Source organism: Plectropomus leopardus, chromosome 16 (genome assembly GCF_008729295.1).
Source record: "Plectropomus leopardus isolate mb chromosome 16, YSFRI_Pleo_2.0, whole genome shotgun sequence".
NCBI classification, from domain to species: domain Eukaryota; kingdom Metazoa; phylum Chordata; class Actinopteri; order Perciformes; family Serranidae; genus Plectropomus; species Plectropomus leopardus.
The window spans coordinates 8,934,554-8,958,913 of NC_056478.1; the positions used below are offsets into that span (position 1 = coordinate 8,934,554).

Here is a 24,360-nt window from a genome sequence, read left to right on the forward strand (position 1 = left end):
TGTGTCAGGGGGCACAGTCACAGAGGTGGTAACCATGAGTGTGTGTGTGTGTTGTCAGGTTGCTGCTGGTGGGCGGCTGTGAGTCAGGGGACGATTGTACGTCCAAGGCCTCTTGCTGTGGGATCACGGCCTGGAGAGCTCTGTCTGGATCGCCACACTACAAGCAGGTCACCAGCTATGAGGACGCCACTGGTGCGGTGAGGAGACTATAAACATGTTTGTGCACGAGTTGTTCATGCAGTATCTAAGACACACACACACACACACACACACACACACACACACACACACACACACACACACACACACACAAGTTATTGACATCTCCTCTTTGTGTCTGTTAGAATCAAAAGAGAGGATTCTTCAAGATCCCCAGCTTCAGATTGTTTTCCAGACAGGGAGATGAAAAGGTACTGCAATTCTCCTTTTTTCCTTCTTTATTAAAAGCGTAAAGGAATACTTCATTCCCTAAATGGCTATTTGTATATCAAGTACTCACCCCGTGTTATGTTGAATTAGTAAAAAAAACAATGTTTTTTTTCTCGTTTTGGGTGAATGATGAATCAAAAAACTGAAAAAAAATTCTTGGGGGACCGTTTTCACAAGAGCAAAACTATATAAAAACATCAGTTTACAAACTCTCACACAACTCAGTCATGTGTTCAGTGCTTCCCAAACAGACAAGGAACTGAACTAAAAGAGAAACGTATTTATGTTCTCTTTAAAGCCAGACTCCATTGACAAAAACATTAATTTCCCTCGCTGAACACAGGAGCTGCTGCTACCCTCTGTCATAAAAAAAACCTTTAAAAAGTCATACAATTTTACATTCTCATTTTTCGGGGCTGGGAAAGTCATGGAATTAGTAAAATCCTTTAAAGTTTGGAAAACTGATAGGATTTTGTTGTGTGTAGCTCTGATATGCTCCGATGTGTGACGTTTTGTGTACCATCACATACGTGTCTTCACTTTCCCCAGCGTTCTGTTTCTGTCTCCATGTGTGCCAGCTATCTGGATTATATTTAAATATTTTAAATATGATATGATATGAGAGGAAAATAATGTAGGGGAAACATGTAGGGTCATGAATTCCAAAGTTGCCATACCTATGCTATGCCCCATTACGACTTGTCAATTGTTAATGCACTTAACACATGGAGCAAACTTTGTGTTATACATTATAAATGGTCATGGAAATTTTTAGATGGTTTCTTGAAAAGTCATGGAATTTTTAAAAAAGTTTTGCCCATGAAAATGTGTGGGAACCCTGCAGTTAATGTGTGTTATTGTGTGACCAAGGTAAGTCTGAAACAATAAATTCACACAATTACACATGCAAACCAACTGATGGAGTTCAGCAGCAGACCAGCAGCTCCTGTGTTCAGCGAGGTAAAATTACTGTTTTTGTCAGTGAGTTCTGGCATTGAAGAGAGCGTAGATAAGTTTAACTTTTAGTTCAGTTCCTTGTCGGAAAGGGCTACCTGTTTGGGTAGAACTGAGCATACAGCTAGATAAATGAGACTTAGATTATACCAAACCAGTTATTTGAGAGTTTGTAAAAAGATGCTTTGATATACAGTACTGCACAAAAGTCTTAGGCCACAATAGATTTATTATTTTGGCAAAGTTGTAATGAGGATAGATATTTTGTATTTCTTTATGAAGATACAAAGAATTCAGAGAACATGTACAATGCATTAAATCACCTAAAAAATCAGAACAAAAAGGCTTCTTTAGACTTAAGTCAGTATTTAGTTTGAAATATGGAATCATACAACCATAACAAAAGGTAGCTCAAACAATCAAAATTGAGTTTTGGACAATGCAACTTGGTGTAAATACACCAGGGGATTAGTATTGTAAATTTCATTCTGTCAGCCCAAGAGAGTTCAAGACATATTTTAAGTTGCTTTATTTTGAGATATTTTAGTTTTTAATACTGTATACATGTTTCCTGTATGTTCTGGTTGTCTTTTAGTAAAGAGACTATTGGGAAATAAAGAATGGTTGATTGTAATATGCTTGCTAAAATAACAGTTTAAGGTGGCCTAAGACTTTTTGAACAGTACTGTAGTTATGCTGTTGTTAAATGTGGACCCCTATGACTTCAATTCATCAAGTATTTTCTCTGTTTTTCGATTCTTTGTTCACCGTGCAAGCATGTGAGAGGAACAACATTTGATTCACAACTTTAACATAACACAGGTTGAGTAATTAATGTGTAAATTGTCATTTCGGGGGGGGGTAAAGTAATCCTTTAATATGAAGGACCTGGCCTAAAATTGTGTGTGCATCTGTGATGTCCAGGACGGTGTATTCCGCATGAGCCTGAGCCCTGATGGCACCCTGCTGGCTGTCATCCACTTCTCTGGAAGCTTGTCTCTTTGGGACGTCCCCTCCCTCAGACAGAGGGCCACATGGAGCCAAGACCAGCAGGTACACCTTTAAGCTGCTACATGTGTATGTATGATTTTGTATATGCTGTGTGTATTATTGTTGTGTGCACTGCTATTATTTTGTGAATTAGATGCATGACTGAGTGTATTAATGTAATCTCTCTATGGCCCAAGTATGAGTGTATGTGAAGCGAGAGATCGTGTGTGTGTGTGTGTGTGTGTGTGTGTGTGTGTGTGTGTGTGTGTGTGTGTGTGTGTGTGTGTGTCCACCCATTAGACATTAAGTGAGGTGGCTTAGAGAGAGCTTATATTTGCAGAATGTTTTGCCGATTTGCGCAGCTTGTGTGTATGTTCTTTTTCATCGCTTGGACTGAGCCAACAGAGCTACTCTGTGTGTGTGTGTGTGTGTGTGCTGTAAGTGTAAACAGGGTTAGCAGATTAATTTCTTCCCCTTCTTCTTCTTTTCCTCCCATCCTCTTTGGTCCCTCCATCCTTCGGTCCTCCCCGCAGCCAGGATTTGAAGAGATCAACCCAGAGTGGAAGACATCGCTGGAGAGAAGGAAGAAAATAAAAGGTAGTTTGGTCCGAAGGGCAAAAGTGAGCAGACTTTGTTGCTGACACAGCAGTGCACACTGGATACAATTTAATGATCTTTGACATGTCTTCTTCTCTGAATTATACAGTTATTTAGACATACAACCATATAGCTTCTGCCAAGGCCAGAACATATTTTCCTTCTTCAGTGTCCACGCTTGTAAGTGTGTGTTTCCATGCTTGTGTAACTGCCTGTATGTGTCTGTGTGAGTGTCTGTTTATGCAGCTTTGCTGTCTTTTTTGACAGTTTTGGGCCAGTTATGACAGCAGTGACAGTTTGTGTTAGCAATAATCTGTGTGAGTCTTCATCTCATGCATGACAAGTGATGAATATGTCCACATGTGTAAATATGTCTTGGAGAGGGAAACCAATTCAAAAACGTTATTGGGGATTTAAGTAAATGACCCAAAATAGTGCACAAAGTTTTAATACAAATCTCACTCAGGTTTGGCCCTCCGTCCTCTTGTGTGCAACCATATTTGTAAGACTTGTGTCTCTCTATTATCTGTCCCAGATAAGGAGCAGTACTTCCCGCTGGTGGATGTGAGCTGGTGGAGTGACCTCGTGTTGATTCTGGCTCGCTGCTCCGGCTCCGTCACCGTGTCATCTGTCAGGACGCTACGCAACCTGCTGGGGAAATCCTGCGAATGGTTCGAGCCCTCTCCTCGAGTCACTGCGGCACACGACGGGGGCTTCCTCAGCCTGGAGGTAAATGTCAAGAAAGAGGTACACATGTGTGGTTAGGTAAACAGATAGAGGGACTTTGTAAGTTGATAGAAATGACATGCGAGACTTAGTAACCATCTTCCAGCGCTTGTCATACATCAGAGATCTTGGCCTTCAGGGCTTCAAAAGGCATATTACACAGTAGAGGACAATTTTTCATTCTTTCATACATTCTCTAAAGCAGCTATTCAGTTCAGGGTCATACAGAGCGAGAACACAGGGCGAGAAAAAGGGAACACACCGGACAGGTCACCAGTCTGTTATGGGGAATTAAGTTCTTTTGTTTTAATTAATAAAAATTTAAAACGAAAGTGCACTTTGTTTATGGTGCAAAGCAGAGTCAGATGCTTCACAGTTCTCTGTTGAAAGATTATGTCTCAGTGCAGAAAAGTCAATAATGGGACATTTAAAACCAAATTCTTGACATTATGATCGCCTGTAGTAATGTTGTAAGGTCGTCATGTACAATTTCAATGGCTGAACCAATTGGATGGTGAAAAGGAAAACAGATATAATCGTGGATCTTGTTTACATTCTCAGCTAGGTTAGGCTTCTATTTTTTACTATTATTGAATTACATAGTAATTCTATAATAGAATTAAATTAATCTGTTTCTATTAACAATGGATCATGCAAATACTCTATTTTTTAAAAGTAGTAGTGACAGTGAGAAAAACAAACATGCGGCTGTTGTAGGGAGGACACAGGGGGCGCCAGCTCCACAAAGTGAGCTGCAGAGCGCTCGAGAAATCAGAAATTTAAATGCATCAATAATCATATTATAATTGCATTATAGCCCTCTGAATTGTAAACAAATTGTTAGGTGCCCAGAGATTCCCACTAGAGCCCTGCGTGAGGCTGTTTTCTTAATCCCACTCCCACTGGATTTTTGACTATTACCACCCGGACCCGCGGCCTGGAGGGTGTGGGGGTGCGCTATAGGCCTGTTAAGGTTGATTACATATGTAAAGCATGTGACAGTTAGTCATTACAACCCTATCCTACACAAAAATGCAAATATTAATCACATTTTGTGGCATGTTCTAAGGTAAATAACACTCCAAAAACAGTTGTTGTTATGTGGTTTATTTTCTGTCACAGAAAAGTCAGAGCATGTGCTCTTCTGCTGGCCGAGCCGGCAAACTTCCACTTCAGCACTCTGCTAACTTGAATGGGAAGACAAACAAAAAATTATTTTAAGTTGGAAAACATACACATAACGTGCTATTACTGCCAAGTAAAATCAGGCCTTGAAGTTCACACAGTTAAGTCATTCTGACCAATTTTCATTGAAAATATCAGTTTGGGTTCTTGGTTTAAATGTAATTCACCGCTTCTAATTTCCTCATATTCTAATGAATCCAAAGCAAAGATAAAACCGCTTGCCTCCGTGAGATTTGTTTTGGCCTGCTGGTCCCTACAGGACGAGCAGGACCCATATACCAATGCAGTCCTCTAATTCCCATCCCTTCTGCAAAGTGAGGTTTTGTACAGTAAAGTCAATGTGTGCATTGATTTGTGAAAGATCGAGCTGATGTGATTTCCCAGAGGACATTTTTTTTTCTGACAAATACAAATATGAACCCAAAGCCCTATATGAATATATTTCCCAGTTTGTCAGTGTTATTGTGTAACAGCATGTGTACATGTGTGTGTAGAAAGTGTGTGATGATGAAATATGTATCCCCACGTCTTTATTCCCTAACAAAGACGCTGTTATCACATCACCCTCCACTTTTATTCCAGTCTTTTCTTTATTTTCTCCTCTGATTGCAAAGAGAGCGAGAAAGAGAGATTTCTTTACCAGCCAGCTGCCAACTTTTTGGAAAGGTTTCATCAGCCTGCTTCAGTGTGGAGCTGAGGGGGGGATGGGAGCCTGTGTAGCTGTATCTAAAGCGGAGGGTTTTTGTGTGTGCTGAAATTACCTTGAGCGTGGGGCTGTGCATGAGCATGGAGCTTGTGCTGCTTGTACGCCTTCACAGATGTGCAATATGTGACCTTGTGTGTTTACGATGATTACATGTGCACATCTTCCTGTGTGGGATGAGTTGGGGCTGTGTATTAGTGCAGCACTGTGGAAGCTGTCTCAGCTCCTCATTGATTAAAGCGCTTAATGCTTTACAGGTGCTAAATGTTTCATAAACCCTGGCTGGGAGCTCCTCGGCTAGGAGCTACCATTTTTTTTCTCCAGTGTGCTAAAACCCAGAGGGGCATCTTTACAAAATATGAGGACTTGCTGCGGATGAAAAATGGGCAAATAATATTCCCCCAACTGAGGCGATGAAAAAAAACTACAGAACAGGACAAGTTTGAGAAAGAACTCTGGACAGCTTGGATTTAGTTTTTTTTTTTCATCAAGCAGCTTGACCTTGCTGTTGTTTTGTGTTTTAGGCAGCCTGCTGATCTGGCATGAGGGTGTTAAATTGTGTTTACCAGCTTAAGCACAGCTATATGTAAACAGTGCTGCATTGCTTCATTTTTCATTCATCACTTCCTGCTGGCAAAGAAGCGTCCACACTCAGCATCAGAAAGTCGTTCTGGGCAGGGGCTGTAAATCTGACAGCCTCAATCATCGGGAATGGGCGTTCTTCTGTTTTGCAGCCCTCGCTTTATGATTCGGTCCAACAAGACAGATGTATTTTTATGTAAAGAGACAACTGTGGCTTTATGATCGCATCCAAGGCATATGTTAGCAGTATAACTCAAAGTTATGTTTAAATCATTTCTTGTTACTCTTGTTCATCAATTCTCTTGTGCTCCATCATTTTTGAATCCCGCTGCCTCCATCCCCGGGTGAATGGGTTTTAAACTTATAGATATCACCATGAAACTTCCCCAGTTGATTACTCACATTAAGACAGTTTTTTTGTTTATGACAAGTTTTCTGAAAATGTATGTTTAAATATGCAAACGAGGCGTTACTTAATTAAACTTTTTTTAATTTTGTCTGATTTTTTTCACAATTTTGTTATTGTTTTCCGTTATGTATTTCTGTCGTTGAGTCTGTTTTTTCCTTTACATAACTTAGTAGTACAGGAGTTACCCATGAGAATACGCAAAGCAAAAAGTGTAGGTATAATAAGCTAAAGCTCTAGCCTACACCTTTTCAGTCTTTATTTTCTTTCTTTCCTTTTGTTTTTCCTTTTAATTTAATGCCTTGATGTTATTTTTTTGTTAAAGAGGAATGAAATAAATTACCTAAAACAAACAACAACCTAAATAGACGCTGATTTGCACACATTGTCACAATAAAAATCTAAATGTTGGATAAAGCCAGGTTTAACATTTTTGCTTCTTCTTCTTTTTTTTTTTTTTACATCAGAGTATGGTGTAAAAAAAAAAAAAAATGCTCCCATCCCCCCGTTTTTTTTTTTTTTAATTTTTTTTTTAAGTATGAGTATGAAAAAAACCCTAATTTTAAACAACTGACTTTAAATATATATATTGTAAAATTTCATACATATTAAGACAAGATAATAGGTGTTGGTGTATAACATAACAGTTTTTACCAAGCCACCAATTTCATCAAGCCTCCCTAGTTGATCATTTACATAAAGCCATTAATTTTTTGTTCTCCGAAATTTCATGTTTAAATATGCAAATTATGCATTATGTAATTAAATATTATTTTTGCACACATTTCCAGAACAGAAATCTGCATTAAAATAAACGACTAAATGTTCATTTTGGATGTTTTCATTCCATTAGTCTGAAAGAAGCAAAAATGTCAGCAATATGTCAAAACTGACCGGTGCATGAATAGACTGTGTTTTCACCTGTAGTCTCACCTTAACTTTTGTCATCTCTCAGTTTACCTCCATCCTCTTTGTGACAATATATCTTTTACTATCCGCAGTGTGAGGTGAAGCTGGCTCAGAAGCGTGGGCGCCTGGAGAGCAACCTGAGTGGCGGGGCCAGTGAGGATGAGGAGGGCGATGATGGCGGAGACTCTGACTCAGACGAAGAGTCCTCAGCCAAAGCCCGCTACTTCGGCTACATCAAGCAGGGCCTGTATTATGTGACAGAGATGGAGCGGTTCGCCCCGCTGCGCAAACGCCCCCGCACTGTAATCAAGAACTACCGTCTGGTCAGCCTGAGGTCAACCACCCCAGAGGAACTGTATCAGAGGAAGGTAGGATTATAAATGACTGGAATATTAGTGTTCACATTCACCGGCTGATGCTTAACCCGACTCTTTTGAAACACTAATCTTGTGCATCTGGTTTATACTGTGAGGGCAATAGCTCTGAGTTCATCTCCAGATTTTTTATACAGAATGCTCCTCTTGACATAGCTTTTTTGATAGCAGGATGAGAGCTCAGTTTATTAAGTAGGGATGTAGATAATTTCACTGGTGTCATACTTTTGAATTTTAGACTTTCTCCGAATCCTGAATCCACGTTGTCACAGTTTCTGTTTGAAGGAGTTTGATCAGGCAGAAACGACCCCTTTATGGCTGTGGTTAAAAGTAATCTTAAAGCTTTATATTTAAATAAATGTCAATTAAAGGGAGAGCAAATAAAATACATATTTTTTTATGTATTTTATATATTCAAGATTTATGTGATGCAATAACACCTCTTGTAGCGCCTGCTGCATCATCCAGAGGGAGTCAATTCCCACCGACAAGCACATAGCCATAGCATCATGTGACCTATAAAAGCGAAAAAAGTGTTTCCATTTGCAGTTTTGCAAAATATCACTTTTGGGAATCACTTGAAATACCACCTAATGTGAGCGTTATATTTTTTTGCGATTAATGGGAGCTTTTTTAAAACTGACTTGTTTCCTTTAGGTGTGTTTTGTATTCACAATTTCAATGTGCACAATGTGAGGGTTAATGGAAACCCACCGAATGACTTTGGTGACTTTTCCTGTAACTCCAGCATGTAGTTGACATTTGTAATTTTGGGTAAAATGTCTCAACTGTAGGATGAATTGCCATGAAATTTGGTTCTTGCATTCATCTTCCCCACAGGGTGAACTGAAATTACTTTGTTGATCCATTCACTTTTCATCTAGCCCCATCATCAGGTCAAAGTATCACTCAGTCAAATGCTTTTCTGAGCCTCCATGAGCCTCAACTGCACATTGTTTTGTGCTAATTAGCAAATATTAGCATGCTAACATGCACACTGTGCCAAAGATCAGCCTCACAGAGCTGCTAGCATCAGTCTTTGAGGTTTGAATGAGCAGCCAGTTGGTCGCTTGGTTACTGAGGTGACTCTGTGGAGAAGTCACATAACGGTATTCATATTTCATAACATTTACATAATTGGTGTGACCTGTCTGGAAAGGTACTTTTTATTTGACAAGTCAGGTTGCAGTATCAGTATGTTAAACCCAGCAGGAGTCCTTAGAATGAGGCAGCATATCTCAGTCTGAGAGTCACAATGAAGAGTCACATTTCTGTCACTGTTTACTTATTCATCGCAGCACACACAACAAAATCTTATGTGCTTATGCGAGAAAAGCCCTCGTCAGTGCTCATGCCTTCATGTTTGGATTTGAATGTTCTTTTAGCTCAGCAATCTAAACAGCAATTTCAGAGCTGACGTGCAGTTCTCCGCCTCACACAGTGTTATAAATTCATTTTGGCAAAGAAATTGATAATACCTATTTAATATTTCAAACATACTCCATTCCTAATTATACCGCCTCTTTTGTAAAGCCTTTATCTTATGCAAAGTGATACATGAGTCACATGCGCCTCGCTGTAATGCCAGTAATAATTTTTTAAGATCAGTTCTCTTCAGGGGCGGATATCACATTTACCATGAAACTCTTCATTTCTTTTTGCAGCTTAATTTAGCAGCAACTGAAGGACGTCACATGAATCCGTTTGGTCACTGACTGAATTACAGCGGGCTGATCTGCGAAATTGGTTTCTGACTAAATAAATCCTGTGCCAGCTCAGTGAAGTGCTATTGTTCTGTTGGATCGGCTCCAGAGCGCTGTTGAGGAGAAATGAAAACCAAGCAAGATGTTCAGTCTGCTTTAAGGCTATTTCTCAGTCCCAGGGGTTTCTCTGAAATGCTAATTGCTGCATTAGAAATATGGCTGTTGTTGCCACTCGCTACAAATTGCAGCAAAGGCAACAACATGCTCTGTCATAAAGCACAATATCGGCTCTCGACGGTCCCAAGTTTAAGCATGGTTCATCAGTCATTTTTATGACCCATCATCTACTTCCTTCTTCATCATTGTCATCATCATTAGATGTCATTAGTCATCGCCATCAATCCTAACAGTGGAGAGTTACAAAGTAATGTATCATTATTATCTCTTTGTAACACTTGGTACCCGCGGCACTTCCCCAGCTGCTGCTCTCCTGTTGGAATTGGTTTTTTTTTTTATATTCACATGTACCACATGGAGGCGTGTAAAGGGGAGGAAGCGTGTGAGTACTGTGTGCATGCATACATGGTATGCATGCTAGAGCTCCATCAACACTGGATTGTTGTGCCAATGCTGATACAGATATTTGGATGCATTTTAAAAAGAAGTTTATAACCTGTAGCTTATGTTATTATTGCAAAATACACAATATATCACTATGTATTTGAATTTAAATCTATCTATCTATCTATCTATCTGTCTACCTGTCCTTCTATCTATCTCTTTATCTATCTTTCTATCTCTCTATTTATCGGTCTGTCTATCTCTATCTCTTTATCTCCCTATCTCTCTCTAATATGGTAACACTTGTGACAAAGATGTGATTGACAGTTTAATAATAACATTTACAGTCAAAATGACACTGAAAATATAAACTTCAATGAGATTTGAAAATTATAAATTATTCTAAGCATCTTTTTCTAAATTATCAGACAGCATATCAGACGACATATACACCAATATCAATATATTTGTGATCGGCAAATATTGGCTAATAAAATTGGCCAACCAATATATCAGTAGGGGTCCATTGAATCCATATTTGATTAATTGTGTATGTCAGTACCTGCATATTGCTTATATGAACAGTTTTACATTAACACTCACCCACACGCAGAAATCAGTGACCTGATCTCTCCTCAGAGTTTCACCTCACTTCAGGTTTGTAGTCCGGCTGACTGCGAGTCGACCAGAACCAGTGATTTCGAGTTATTTCCTCAAGTCAGCCTCTTCATGTGTTTTGGAGTTTGATGATGCGTTTTGTGGCGTAACCCTGCCTGCGTGAGTACCATACTGGCAGGGCTGCTAACAGTTTTATTAGCCGAATCCGGAGAGAGAAGGAAGCAGTTTTTGATGTCCTCCTACGTGAGGTTTAACTGTGTGGGGTTCTTATTGCCCTCAAGGAACCACAGTCTGGCTAATGTGTTGCTTTGTACTCCTACACAGAAAGAGCTGGATACTCTGTGTGTGTGTGTGTGTGTGTGTGTGCACATGTACTTTCACACAAATTGAGTGGGCCTGGATAAACTGAGGTGTCATGCTGCTGTTGGATCAAATTATTTCGCGAGACATTGATATGGCACAAAACCTACTTTAGCATCATTATATGTTAACATCTAAGCCAAACTAATTTCATAATAATAATGATAATAATGAAAACACCAACCAATACTACAACATCTGCCAAAGAATAATATATGCTGTGTATCGTAACAGTCGACACCATACTAGCAGTTGTGTGACTGTTTTAGAATACATGCATGAATTCAGTTAAATGCTAACATGTACACAATGAATGTTCTCCTTAATACACCCATGTGTTTAAGGGTATGTGCAGTATCTTTCAACCTGGACCCTGTTTAAACGTGCTTGTGTCTTAACAACGAATGGAACAGCAACTTTTGAAACTATTTTAAAATTTTGTCTGGCATGTTTGCGCTGTCAACTTGCGTTCACTAAAAGTGTTTGGTTAGAGATAAACCTTTTTTGTTTAACCAGAAACAGCCCTGAATTCACTAAGTGGTTTTCCATTACAGATTTGCATAAAACGTAAAAGATGTTTTTAAAATGTTGATAAAACACAATTGCGAGATGATTCTGTTTCCATTGAGTGATGTTATGTGACTTCTCCTCTCCTTATAACATTCCCAGAAGCATGGCGATGGATGTTCAAAACAGCACGTATATTTATATTGCAGCCACAGCACTAGCTGTCATTATTTCCAATCAGAGGTGATGTATGCCTGTTAGGCAAGCAATAACGGAAAGGCAAGCCTCTTATATGTAGGAGTGGCCACGTATTTTTTCAGTTTTGTTTGTGTGGCATTGAAAAAGTCATAAAAACCCTATGTTAGCACCTCTATTGGCCAAACTTTTTAAGTTATCTACTGGTTTGGTTTATTTCCAAAAACCTGCAAAACTGATACATATTCTGTTGTGCAAAGCAGCACATTTACAATGCCAACATGCTTAACTAAGATGGCCAACATTGTGAACCACTTAAAATCAACATGTTAGTTAACGTTGTCATTATGAGTGTGTTAGCATGCTGCTATGTGTAAGTACAGCTGCTTGCATGGCCATAGACTTTTTATTATTTTTGTGAAGTAATACTGACGCTGTGTATGATATATAGTCCCAATATCTGGCTCCTGGTTCCTCCTTCAGTTTTTCTCCCTCTGTGCGTCTGATTGTCTTTCTTCAAATATCCCCAAATAGTCCCTCCCTTCAGCCATTGTCCTTTTCCCTCTGTAGCAGACCCAATCCAGACTGTCACACCACACATTGCTGCACAGATTGAAATCTGTGTGTTAGAGCTGTTCCTATTCAGTCTTTGTGCATTCAGACGGCATATTTGGGATTTCGCAAGTGCCATAGCTTTTGCTTCTTTGTCCATCAGTTTGATGGAAAATTGGGCCATGGACTTTTCTCCCGTGTGATATTTTTTTGCCTAGACATTTGCTTTATATATATTCATTTAGTGCTGTTTAGGAACACAGTGCATGAAGATTGAATCAGTAAAATACCCTTGGGATGATAATTGGATATAAAACATAAAAATACCTCATAGAATTTGAAATAAATTAAACTGATGCACAGTTCTGTAGTTCTGCTCTATTTTTTGTACAGAATCAGACAATTAAATGTGTTTCTTAATTAGAGTTTTGTCTGCTCAAAGCTTGAAAAAGCTTCTCATCAAATGTTTTCTTTCATCTCACAAACTGGATCACTTCAAAATACATCGGCCCTTCTTTCCTGATCATGTTCATTTTTTGTTTGTTTTTTTTTTTTTGTTTATCCCACAGATTGACAATGAAGAATACGGCGAAGCTCTGTCTCTTGCTCAAGCGTATAATCTGGATTCTGACCTGGTCTACCAAAGACAATGGAGGAAGAGTACCGTCAGCATCGCCTCAATACAAGATTATTTGGTAAGAGATAGAATGAATGAGACATGAGGAGAGTAAGAGGAGAGATGGTTAAGAAGAGAGAGAAAGAGAACTGTATTAGACTTGGTGTTTCTCAGTATATTAGATTTGTGGTAAGAAATATAAAGTATCAGTGTCCATACTGTCATGAAAAACCTGGAAAAGTCATGAAATTTGCAAATATCAACTTCCAGGCCTGGACTATGTATGGAAAACTAAATATACCATGGAAGTTTTAGAAGAGACATGGAATTTTGTTCCACAAACCTGTATGATAACACATGATGTGTTCAAGGACCGATAGATATTTAAAACTTAATAATTTATGTGTTTACAGTTTCTTGCTGTGCTAATTGGTATCATTTTTGGACATTTTTAGAGAGGCTCGTGGATTTGGAAGGCTTTCTTCAAGAATCAGCCAAAAAGAAAAAAAAAAAAAAATTAAATTGCCTTTTTTTTTAATTATTTTTTTTTTTTTTTACAGAAAAAAGGCAGACATTTTTTAAAGAAAAAAAACCAAAAAAAATTCACCAATGATTTTAAAAAACAGCCAGTATTTTAAAAGAAAACATTGCTGTGGGTTTGGAGGGCATGTTTTCTTTAAAAAAAATGGAAGTAAAATAAATAAAAGATACAGCAATTTAAAGTTGTATGCTCCTCCCTTAAAGCCAAAATAAAAAACTTTAAAAAAAAATTAGTTCCTTCCCAATGCTTTAAAAAATTGTTTGACATATTTCTTCTTTTTTTGCAGCAACCAGCTCTCTCTCATAAGTAACAAACATTTCCTTAGATATATTTAAAAATTCAGTTCTAATCGTGTTCTGAATTCATTTTTTTTTCATTTTTTTAAATGATATATATTTACAAAAGCTTAAATTTGCCACAAAGTCACGAAAAGTCATGGAAATTTATTGGTAAAAATGTGTCTGAGCCCTGTCGTGTGTGTGTGTGTGTGTGTGTGTGTGTGTGTGTGTGTGTGTGTGTGTGTGTGGCTGAGGAGGGGTACAGCACACGTTAAAGTGCAGCACAGCCCCCTTACTCTATTTCACGCATCATTTTTACCAATTTGTTGAAAATTTTCACACCCTTCCCATCCTAATTCTTTATCTCATTTTATCCCATCATTTCTTCTGAACTTATCCCCCCCCACTATCCCACCCAGAGCAAAATCTGCAAGCGCTCATGGGTGCTGCACGAGTGTGTGGAGCGCGTCCCGGAAAATGTCGATGCGGCCAAGGAGCTGCTGCAGTACGGCCTGAAGGGGACCGACCTCGAGGCCCTCATCGCCATAGGAAACCGGGAAGATGGGGGCAGGTAAGCCATGAAAACACACTGAGGCAGTCCTTAAACATAAATAGTATGAATGCCAGTCGATGTTTGTTCCTTCTTCTCTTCATAAACCCAAGGCTCATTCTGCTTGTCTCATTTTGTTTATCCATATTTACCTTTTGGCTACAGAATGTGTTTCCTCACCATCTCGCAGGTTTATCATGCCAGGCGATGTTGACCTCGACGACCTTCCCTACGAAGACATCCTGTCAGGCGAGGAGGAGCTGGAGAGGAGGAAGGAGAGGGAGAACAGGAAGAGACGAGAGCTGCTGGCCAAGGTCGACTTCAGCAGGTACACAGACAGTCAGACTGTTGGTTAGTCAGCTCAGTTATTCAGTCAGACAGCAGATCAAGACAGAAAGTAGCAGAAGGCAGAAATGCTGCCAGTGTTCTGAATTTACAGAGACTACAGCATTTATTTGAACAAAATCACCAAGGATGGCTTGTGGTTACAGAGAAACCATCCTTCAGCCAGAGGACCGGAGCTCACTTGGCATGTATCTACCTTGCTGAAGTGTCCTTGTGCAAGTTTCCAAAGCCCTAACTTTATGCATACAATCCTTTTACAGAGTGGTTCTTCTTTTTAGGAATGGAAGCTGCATACATTTGTAGGTGGAAATGTTGGTCTGCTGTTTCAACCTAGTCACAAGTTGGCATTGTATGTTTTTGCAAACCACAAATAAGTTTTGTACTAATATGTATCATATCAACGTTTCTAAAGTGATGCAGTATGAGCGGACTTTCTCATCACCAGGTGGAGGGGGTGGGGTAAATGGCGTGACATCTAAGTGATGCTTGTCAAGCTTCAGACAAAACTTTTTTTTCTATAGCGACCTGATTCTGTGTTTCCTGCAGCTTTTCAGTTCCCAAACGTGGGTGTTTTAAAGAGACTCATCTGTTTTTCCACAGGGGATGTATGTACACATTGCTGGGTTTCCAACGGAGGCAGTGCCCCGAAAACTGATCTTCTCCTAACCATAAACAAGTGTTTTTTGTGCCTAAACCTAACCAGATGTAAACCACCGCGTTGTTGAAATATTAAGAAACATAGAACAACTTATTCACTACATAATAATGAACAAATTTAAGAAGTAATTTCAGAGGTGTGTAGAAATGTACAATGCCAACATTTTTTCTTGCAGTTGGGTTGGTCTGTTGGTTGTGTTGATGGTTGTTGTGTTACTGTGTCTGATAGTTTGTCTGTTTGTTGTTGTAGATTTTTCTCTCATGATTAACTGAGAGAGAAATAGAGGGGCTGAGCGGATCAATACATTGTGCACAGCTGTACAGTGAAATCGGTCAAATTTGCGGTATAGTTGCAAGGTTGTGCAGAATTCACAGGGATTGGCTGAATTTGCGTGAATTGCTGCGATCGCAACGTCGTTCAATCCTGAAGGGAATAATTTGAAACAAAGCATTGTGGTGCTATAGAGAAGGCTTACAAATCATGTTCCCGATATGACAGAAAATGTTTGTGTGGTCCTGACATCACAGCAAACATCACTTCATCATTTTCATATTTTATTCAGTGAAAACATCACATCCAGACTAAAATGAACCAAGCCACAGGTGTGAAAGCACCCTTAGCCTTGTCAATAAACTGCTCAGCACTGTTTGTATAATTTCCCACTAAACTTTTAAGACCGCACCACCAAAATCCAACACCAGCCTCCGACTCTCAGTAGCAGTTGTTAGGTGGGTGGTAATATCCCACCAAGGGAAACCTGACTCTGACCCATGTGTGTCGCCAAGTCGGCAGGTTGTTGCCTACCTACAGAGCCTAAATTAAGTCATTAGTATTCACAGTATGAACTATAATGATAGGGGCTGCGAATGTGACTCGATTTGTTGAAAATAAAGAAAAGGAGAGATTGTGGTGGCGGTATTTAAAGTGCAGACAAGGAAACAATGAGGAAACGGGAGAGAGGGCTGCCAAATTTAACACTGATTGTTTGATTAGGTCGCACACCGGAGAGCGGGGATCATAAAGGCTGGGACATTAATGAGGGTGAGGGAGCGAGAAGGAGAGCACGTTGGTGGAGATTAGTGGGTAATCTGCTGAAGGTAATTTATGCCTTTGTTGTTGAGTGCCCAGGGAAAGACTAATGAAAAACCCTTTAGTGATCACTAATCACCTCTCGTACGCACACACACAAATACACACACATGCATCATGAAACACCCACAAGCTTAATATGAGTCCAAACACGTTACATACATCTGTAAAAATAAAAACAAAAGGAGATAAAGTGAAGTAAATTATGCATTTTTAAAATGTTTGCTTATGCAAAAAAGCATTGTGCATACAGGTATTTCAAGCTTTAGTAGCTGGATTGTGCTGCTGTCTCTATTGTTCTCCTCACCTCAGATACTTAACCAGTGAGCCTCCGGTCTGCATTTGAATGAGGAAGAGCAAGAACGCTGTATTATCTCCCCCTCAGCGCCACGTTTAATTTTTTGTTTTTATCCCTTTGCCTGTTTGATTTTCTTTCTGTTTGGCTCATTGTGTTATAAAACTGTTTAGCTTCAGTGCAGACCTTTAGTCCGTGGTAGATAAAGAAAAGATGGAGGATGAAAGAAAGATAGAAGGGAGAGTGAAAAAATCGATAATTTGCAAACATTAAAAAAGGCCATTACATTAAATCGTCAGGGAATTACCTTCTTTAAAATTGCTGATGTTCCTCTTTGCTCTACCTCTGACTCTAAGTGTCTGCCAGAAAGCTCATATGTATCCCCAAAACATTTTTTATGCATATATATATATAAACAATATATATATATGTGTGTGTCTGTGTGTGTGTTTGCGTTTGGGTGCAGCGAAGCTCCTCACTAATGGATGTGCCCATGTTGCCTTGAGGCCCGAGGCTGAGGTCTGAGACAGATAATAATTCTCTTAATTTCTTTTTAACTACACCACCATTATAGAAATGGCTCGGTATCGATCACAGCTGCTCCGTGTGTGCTTTGTGTGCGATGCTCTTGTGAGTTGATAAGGACTGCATTTAACTTCTGACAGTCACACCGAGTGCATCTTTGGTCCCTCTATGTCTTCTTTGGTTGTCTGTGTATGTGTGTTTGTATATGTGTGTGCTTGGAAGACACAGTTGACTTAGACTGTTTTCTCTTTCACCAGTCATCCAGTGAAATAAAGTGTGATTATTCTTGAAGCTACAGTTGGAACTTTTATAAAAATGACATTTTGTCAAATTTGCTCTCACTATCAACACAGTAGTACATAAGAGAGATGATCCTGTGAAAAAATCATGTTCATCCTCCTCGTAGTGCTTCAGATAGCTATTTTTTCAAAATCCACAGCAGCTAAAGTAAGCAACCAATCAGAGCCAAGGATTCGTGAACTGCGGTCAAACAAGGCAGCAATGATCAGATGAATCCAGATGTTTTGAGAAAGATATTTTAGTGTACTGTTTGTCTGTAAAATGAGAAAGTTTTGCTTTGGCCAATGGGTGGTGCTTCCTTTTTGGCTTGACTATTTCCAACATGCCAAGTTAAAACTCAAAGTCCACATTAAATTAATTGTTCCGGTAGCTCTTACCACATTGCTTTATGTTCAGCTGTTCATTTTGCTGATAAGTTCGTAGTAGTTATTTGATTTCATGACACCCTGACAGCTGTGTGTGCCAGTCAGTGTGCTCACGATCAATGGCGCTGCTCACAGTTGGTTAGATGGGTATACGGGCATGAACTCAATACTGCAGAATTTTCCACTGCACAGACTCTGGCTCCCGTGTCACCAGCAGCTGTAGCTGGGACATTTTGATTTCATTTTTGTCCGGTTTTTATTCATTTGCAGTAGTTTCTTGTAAATGCCATTTGATGCAGTACAAGGGGGCAGAGCAATATGATTTTTTTCACAGATCATCTGTCTCATGTACTACTGTGTGGAAAAAAGTGACTGTTTCAGTAATTATGACAAAGTTATTCCTATGAAAATTAGGAGGCTGCAAAATACAGCTTTAACTCTTGGAAAAAAAAAGACTTTTGGAAGTCACTGTTAAGCCCCTTTTGCGCTGCACAAAAAAACCTGCTATTATCCGCTCACATATGGATTTTTAATGTAATGGGGAAGGTCAGAAATGGCATGTACAACTGGTCAAATGACTGTGCGGAAGACCCAGGTATTTATTGCCTCTGACTCCGATTGGCATTGATGGAAACACAACACTTGGGGTAATGTACTCATTTTTGGCCTTTAATCGGCCAGATGCAATGACACGCCGCTGCTAATTACTGTTCGTTTCTGCCCAAGCAGCGATAATCCAAATTAGTCTGCTTTGAGTTTGAAAGAGAGACTGAATAAGTAAGAGAATAGGAGAAGTAACTGTAAAGTTTTCACAGACCTCCATCCATGCTGCTTTCTACTGTTTACCACTAACTTGTTTTCCAGCCTGTCCATGACGTCGAATAAAACACACCAAAAAAAACCGCTACACACACAGAAAGGCATACTCATCTGCTGCAGAGCCGTGTACACAGCTCTAGTCTACTGGCAATGGGAAAGGAGTATATAGCCTATTTTTTAGCAAGTTTACCTGAAAAACCTGCGTAAAAGCGCTATTTTTTTAGGGAAAAGGGGTATTTAAGATTAACACTTTTCATTATATTATAAATAACTACTCAAACTCAATTGATTCTTTCTTCCAGACGATGTTAATTTCCTTCTCAGCAGCATATTTTGTTTAAAGGAAATGATAGATGTTAATGCAGCTCTCTAGCTTCTCTTGTTACTACCAGCTTCACCCCTACAGGCAGTGTGTTGCACACACGCTGCATTCAGTTATCCTGAAATGTAATGTCACATAAAATACAGATTTCCTCGGGACTCAGTTATTGTTTCATATTCTTAACTGTCATGCTCTAGTCTGTTTTAAAACTGTTTTTGGCTTCATGCAGACATTTTTATCTTTTAGCCTCTTTCTCATCAGTCTGTGGATGCATAATAAAATATAATTCAGAATCTGCCATGGGCCTTTATATCTGCTGCTCTGACTCTCTGCATACAATGACAAGACGGACAATACTGCAGTAGTCGTGTGTGTGTGTGTGTGTGTGTGTGTGTGTGTGAGAGAGAGAGAGAGAGAGAGGGGGAGAGTCTGCTGCAAGGTGTTTATGCTCTTATCTGATCAGATTCAGACCTCAATCACAGGTCTCATTTTCTCATTTGCTCCAGCAGTGGTTGTGTGTGTGTGTAGGCGCGCGCAGGTGACTGCTTATGCTTTTACTGTGGCATCCATATGCGTGTGAAGACATGAGCCGAAGTATTTTTGCCTGTTTATGCAGTCCAATTTTGTCCCTCACACTGTGTGATAATCGCTTTTATCACACAATGCGTTTCTGTGTGTGTGTGTGTGTGTGTGTGTGAGTGTACATGAATGCGAATGTGTTGGTCTGTTTATGCGGCTCAGTCTCTGTCCAGTACAGTCATATCATTCAGGGTGTTTGTACAGAGATGGAGAAGAGCGATAGCATCTGATTGTAATAACCTGCAGTCCTAATAGCGCACGCACGCATTCACACACCTTGAGGCAATCAGAGTCTCATCTCTTTACGTTAGACAGCATGTGCAGTGAAGTGTAACAGTCTAAAGCACAGTTTAAGTTGCGTGCACATTACATCTGAAAGCTCACAGCTTTCAGTCTCCATTGAGATGTGTCGCAGTGTTTTTGTTCATTCATGACCCTCTCTTAACCACGTTTTCCCCTTGAGTCACTGTTTATTGTAAGGGCAATACCGGGAACTAATATAAACCTTCGCAAAGGCACAGGCACTCTGCTGCTACCCTTTTTGTGTAAAGCCAGGTTTCCCATTTGTATGTGTAACAGTGTACTACATGCTGTTTATGCTGCACGTCAGTGGAATCCAGCAGCAGGATTAGCAATTTAGAAGCGAGAGACGTGGACCTGAATTGAACATTCGGCCACCTCTAACCTGTTGGTGGCCGTTTCCACAGTGCCGCGCTGGTGTTTGTGTGTGAAGTGCAGACAGAGAAAGAGAAAAAGAAAAAAGACTTTTTAATCAATGTTTTGTGTTAAATCCCCAACTGGTAATTAGGATGGGGATGACATAGTTAGGCAAACACTTTAGTCACAAACCAAAGTATTGAACAGATGGAAATTTTGACCTGCTTGTGGCACTAGAGAACGTCCGAGGATCACCAAAGATGTAAGGCTACATTGTCTGGCCAGCATGATTAAAGGAGTGTTGTGTTTCCATCATTGCCAAACGGAGTCGGAGGCAATAAATACCCGGGTCCTCTGCACAGTCATTTGACCAGGTGTATATGCCATTTATGACCTATAGGAATGCCCTCACTCTGAAAAGACCTGTGATTGGCCAAAGTCTCCAGTCACAGGCTAGATTTTCTAAAGCCTGAAAACAGAGCCAAGAGGAGGTGATGCAGAGCTTAAACTGCCTGCCACAGTTTTAAAAGGTTTTTAAACCTTGAGAATGAGAGCTGTCCTTTCACCATGTTTACTTCTTCTAAGGTCATTTTGTTTATGTTTGAATTTATGATTGAGCCATAATTCAAAACCCCAAGAGGAAAATAGACGGGCTAAACTACCCTTCTAACATCTCCTCTCATCTTCACTCCTTCTCTCTCTCCCTCTTCTATCTATACTTTTTTTTTTTTGCTCTGAAGAGGCAGAGCAAAGCAATAATTACCACCAGTACGAGTGTTAAGCCGCCACTCTTTGATGTGCCAGAGAGTGTGTTGAGCCAGTGTTAATCTCTGTTAGTCTGTGTAGAGGAACCCTGATAAGGCCTGATAGCGCACTCTGTAATGAGGGATTAGGGATTAAGACGGCGGTGGAGAGGTCAGCTCCCCGTGGTCACACTGCGGTTGATCCGGGCCAAGTTTTTAGGGCTCCACCTGGTCAGGTTTGTTTCCTTGTGGATCGTGCTCGGAGGGCGTGTGAATATGTGGTGAAAAGTGTTTTATTTTACTGTGTGAGCTGACCACATGCTGTGGTTTTCAGCCCTGTGGTTCCCCTCCCCAGGGCATACCTTGGGTGATTGAATTGTAGGTAGATCCTATATAACCTAGCGCCTCAATGTTTGTGGACATCCAATTTATTTATGGTCGTGATTAAATGACATTGAAAATGGATTTGATTCTCGCAGGGCAATCACTCACCCCATTGACAACTAGCATCCCATACATAACAACCCAAGGGTTCTTGTGGTCATAAGCAGTTGATTTGCTGCCCTCAGAAAATGATTAGGTCTAGAGGGCACTGTGTGGTATTGTAGTCACCGGTCCCAGGCATTGTTATATAGGCCCCTGCGGGTGTACTGTATGGGGTCAATTTACAGTTAATTTAAAGCTGGAATGTGTGTTTGTGCAGTGCGCAGACCAAAGTGTGACAGCAAAACACCATTCAGATCTTGTAATTTGAGTTTTCAATGTGGCGTTTTGGATGTTAATTGTGATGTGTTGAAGTGAATGTGCAGGCTGATTAATGTGTATGCATGTGCACGTTCAGGCTGACTCTGGAGCAGAAGGAGCTTTGCCGGAGCCGACTGAAACTACTCTCTTACCTGGACCGGCTGGAAACATACGAGGTAAAAACAATCAACACACCCTTCGGCTCCTGGAAATCTTGAACATATTACACAGCCTGAAATCATACTTTAATTCAGACTGCAAGTAGAGATTGTTTTTTATTATGAATTAATCCTCTGATTATTCCATCAATCAATTGTTTGTCCATGAAATGTCAGAAAAAAAAAGAAAAATACCCCAAATGGCAGATCTAAATACTAAATACTTGTTTCAGCTCTAGATTAAATAATAAAAACATGACACTGACAAATGTGAAAATCTGCTTGTGAAGCAAGGAGTTAAATATTATTGTCTACATGGCAGCCTGTCAGCATCATCTTCAGTCCTCTGTCAGTGTCTGCGCTGGAACACTTTAGCAACATCTAAACTGTGGTTAACATGTTTAAAACGGAAGCAAATAGACTCTAAACCCAAGAACTTGACCAGTTCTTGGGTCTAAAAAAAAATCAGACTTAGTCCTACCTTCCACTGTACAGCTATAAAAAAATATATATATATATTTAAATCGTTTTTTACAAGCTAAAGTCAACTAAAGCCCTCTGAGTGCATTATCAGACATCTATGGAGCAATCGCCAAACACCTCCTACTAAATGTTCAACACAGCCCAAAAACTGTCATATACAGTAAGAGCCAATTCAATTAAATAGAGACTGTTCAACATTTCGCCTCATTAATAATAGGTGAGAGTCAGGATGGGTGGATGGCAGCCGAGCCCATACACTGTTCACACACACACTATAAGTATCGTATCGTTACCCCTGTATTGTGATATGTATCGTATCCTGAGCCACAGTCCCCCCAACCCTCATGACTTAAAATAAAGTGTCACAAAAAAAGAAAGAAAAGAAATCATCAGTGTTACTCATCATCATGAAAAGTTATTATAATAGTGTTTTAATTGGTCTGACGTGTAGCCAGCGAACTCTGTGGAGTCTGAATGAATGTTTTCTGGACTTTCTCATTATGAAAATGGAGCACACGAGATTTCGGCTTGCTTCTGTGAGACTTTATGTGAAGCAGACTGTGTTTGAAGTGTTATTAACTGCTATTAATATAATGAAGTTTGAGGGTCACTATAGTAAAATATTATGTATTCAATTAGATGTTTGTGTAACTTAATGTTTTTGTCAAACATTCTTCATTGCTTGTTTTCCCATTGACAACCGAATGCTTTCTCTTTTCACATCCCTCCGCAGCACCGAGGCTTTTCTCATCTGCCTTTTATTGATACTCTCTCTTAACCCTACTAATCTCTTTAGAAATATTGAAAAGTTGAGGGAGATATTTACGTGAGAGGCATTTCAAGTATGTAAATAAAAGAACAAAGGGTTTAGCTAGATGAGAGACAAATCTGACACAAGAAAATACAGTTTTTCTCTCATCTAATACGAATGGGCCCACAGTATGTAAGTACTGTGCAGCTTATATATATGTATATATACATAGACATGTACAGTTGTCTTAATAAAAATAAAAATAATCAGTGATTATCTGGATAGCAATCACATTGACCAAAAGTACTATTTTCTTGCTCTTTTAAAGTTGACTTAAATTCCCTGATTGTTATCAGCTCAGACAATGTCAGGTCCTTCTGTAAATTATTCCATGAAGAGGAGGCAACATAATTAAAAACTTTTTTGCCAAGTTCTGTTTGAACCTTGGGGGCCAACATCAAGAAAATATTGTGAGAGCGCAGACCATTTTGGTTTTGTTTTTACATTTATATGTACACAGATAAAAAGGAACCAGCCCAAGCAGAGATTCATATACAAAAAACAAACATTGCAAGAATCTGCAGACAAAAAAGGTTTTCAGTAGTAGCATGCAGTGTACGGTGGTGTACGCAGTTTCATAAAACGTAGAGCACAATGATATACAGTATCCAACTTCTTCAGGCACTGGTCGGGTGCATTCATAAAGAGAAGATCGCTGTAGTCCAGTAAAGGTAAAAACGTTGCTGAAATCAAGTGTTTCATTGTCTGACGGGAGAAACAGGATTTATTCCTGAGTAAAAAACTTAATTTAAGTCTCAGCTTGGAAAAAAAAGTTTTCAGTGTGTAGTTTGAAAGAAAGTTTCTGATCAGTGATAATGCCTAGATACGTATATGTTGTGAGCATTTCAACTTTAATCCCTTGAACTGTTGAAATCTGCTTTTTTTTTAGCCTTGAATCAGGTAGATGATGTGTGTACTTTATCAAGGACATGCTCCCAAACTTCACCAGGAATCTCCCAGATCCAACTCCCAAAGTATTTTAATAGTGTTTAAGTAAGAGCAGTTGAAATTTTAGGAAGAATAGATGGTAGCTTTTTTCTATTTGAGAAAAGCAGGAATTTAAATAGATACATGCTTAAAGTTGAACTTTGACACTTCCAACCACTTAAAACTCTTAGATTTCAGATTTAC

General features: G+C 39.5%; 1 protein-coding gene across 1 annotated transcript in view; it reads left to right on the forward strand.

Moving 5' to 3' along the window:
• Positions 1 to 24,360, forward strand: part of nbas (NBAS subunit of NRZ tethering complex) — a 220,608-nt gene that overhangs the window by 21,639 nt on the left and 174,609 nt on the right. Inside the window, exons 10-19 of the mRNA XM_042503247.1 lie at positions 59 to 197; positions 345 to 410; positions 2,308 to 2,436; positions 2,907 to 2,970; positions 3,506 to 3,699; positions 7,574 to 7,849; positions 12,921 to 13,046; positions 14,206 to 14,357; positions 14,527 to 14,664; positions 21,875 to 21,953. Coding sequence (XP_042359181.1) covers positions 59 to 197; positions 345 to 410; positions 2,308 to 2,436; positions 2,907 to 2,970; positions 3,506 to 3,699; positions 7,574 to 7,849; positions 12,921 to 13,046; positions 14,206 to 14,357; positions 14,527 to 14,664; positions 21,875 to 21,953 — 1,363 coding nt within the window. The remainder of the gene's footprint in view (positions 1 to 58; positions 198 to 344; positions 411 to 2,307; positions 2,437 to 2,906; positions 2,971 to 3,505; positions 3,700 to 7,573; positions 7,850 to 12,920; positions 13,047 to 14,205; positions 14,358 to 14,526; positions 14,665 to 21,874; positions 21,954 to 24,360) is intronic.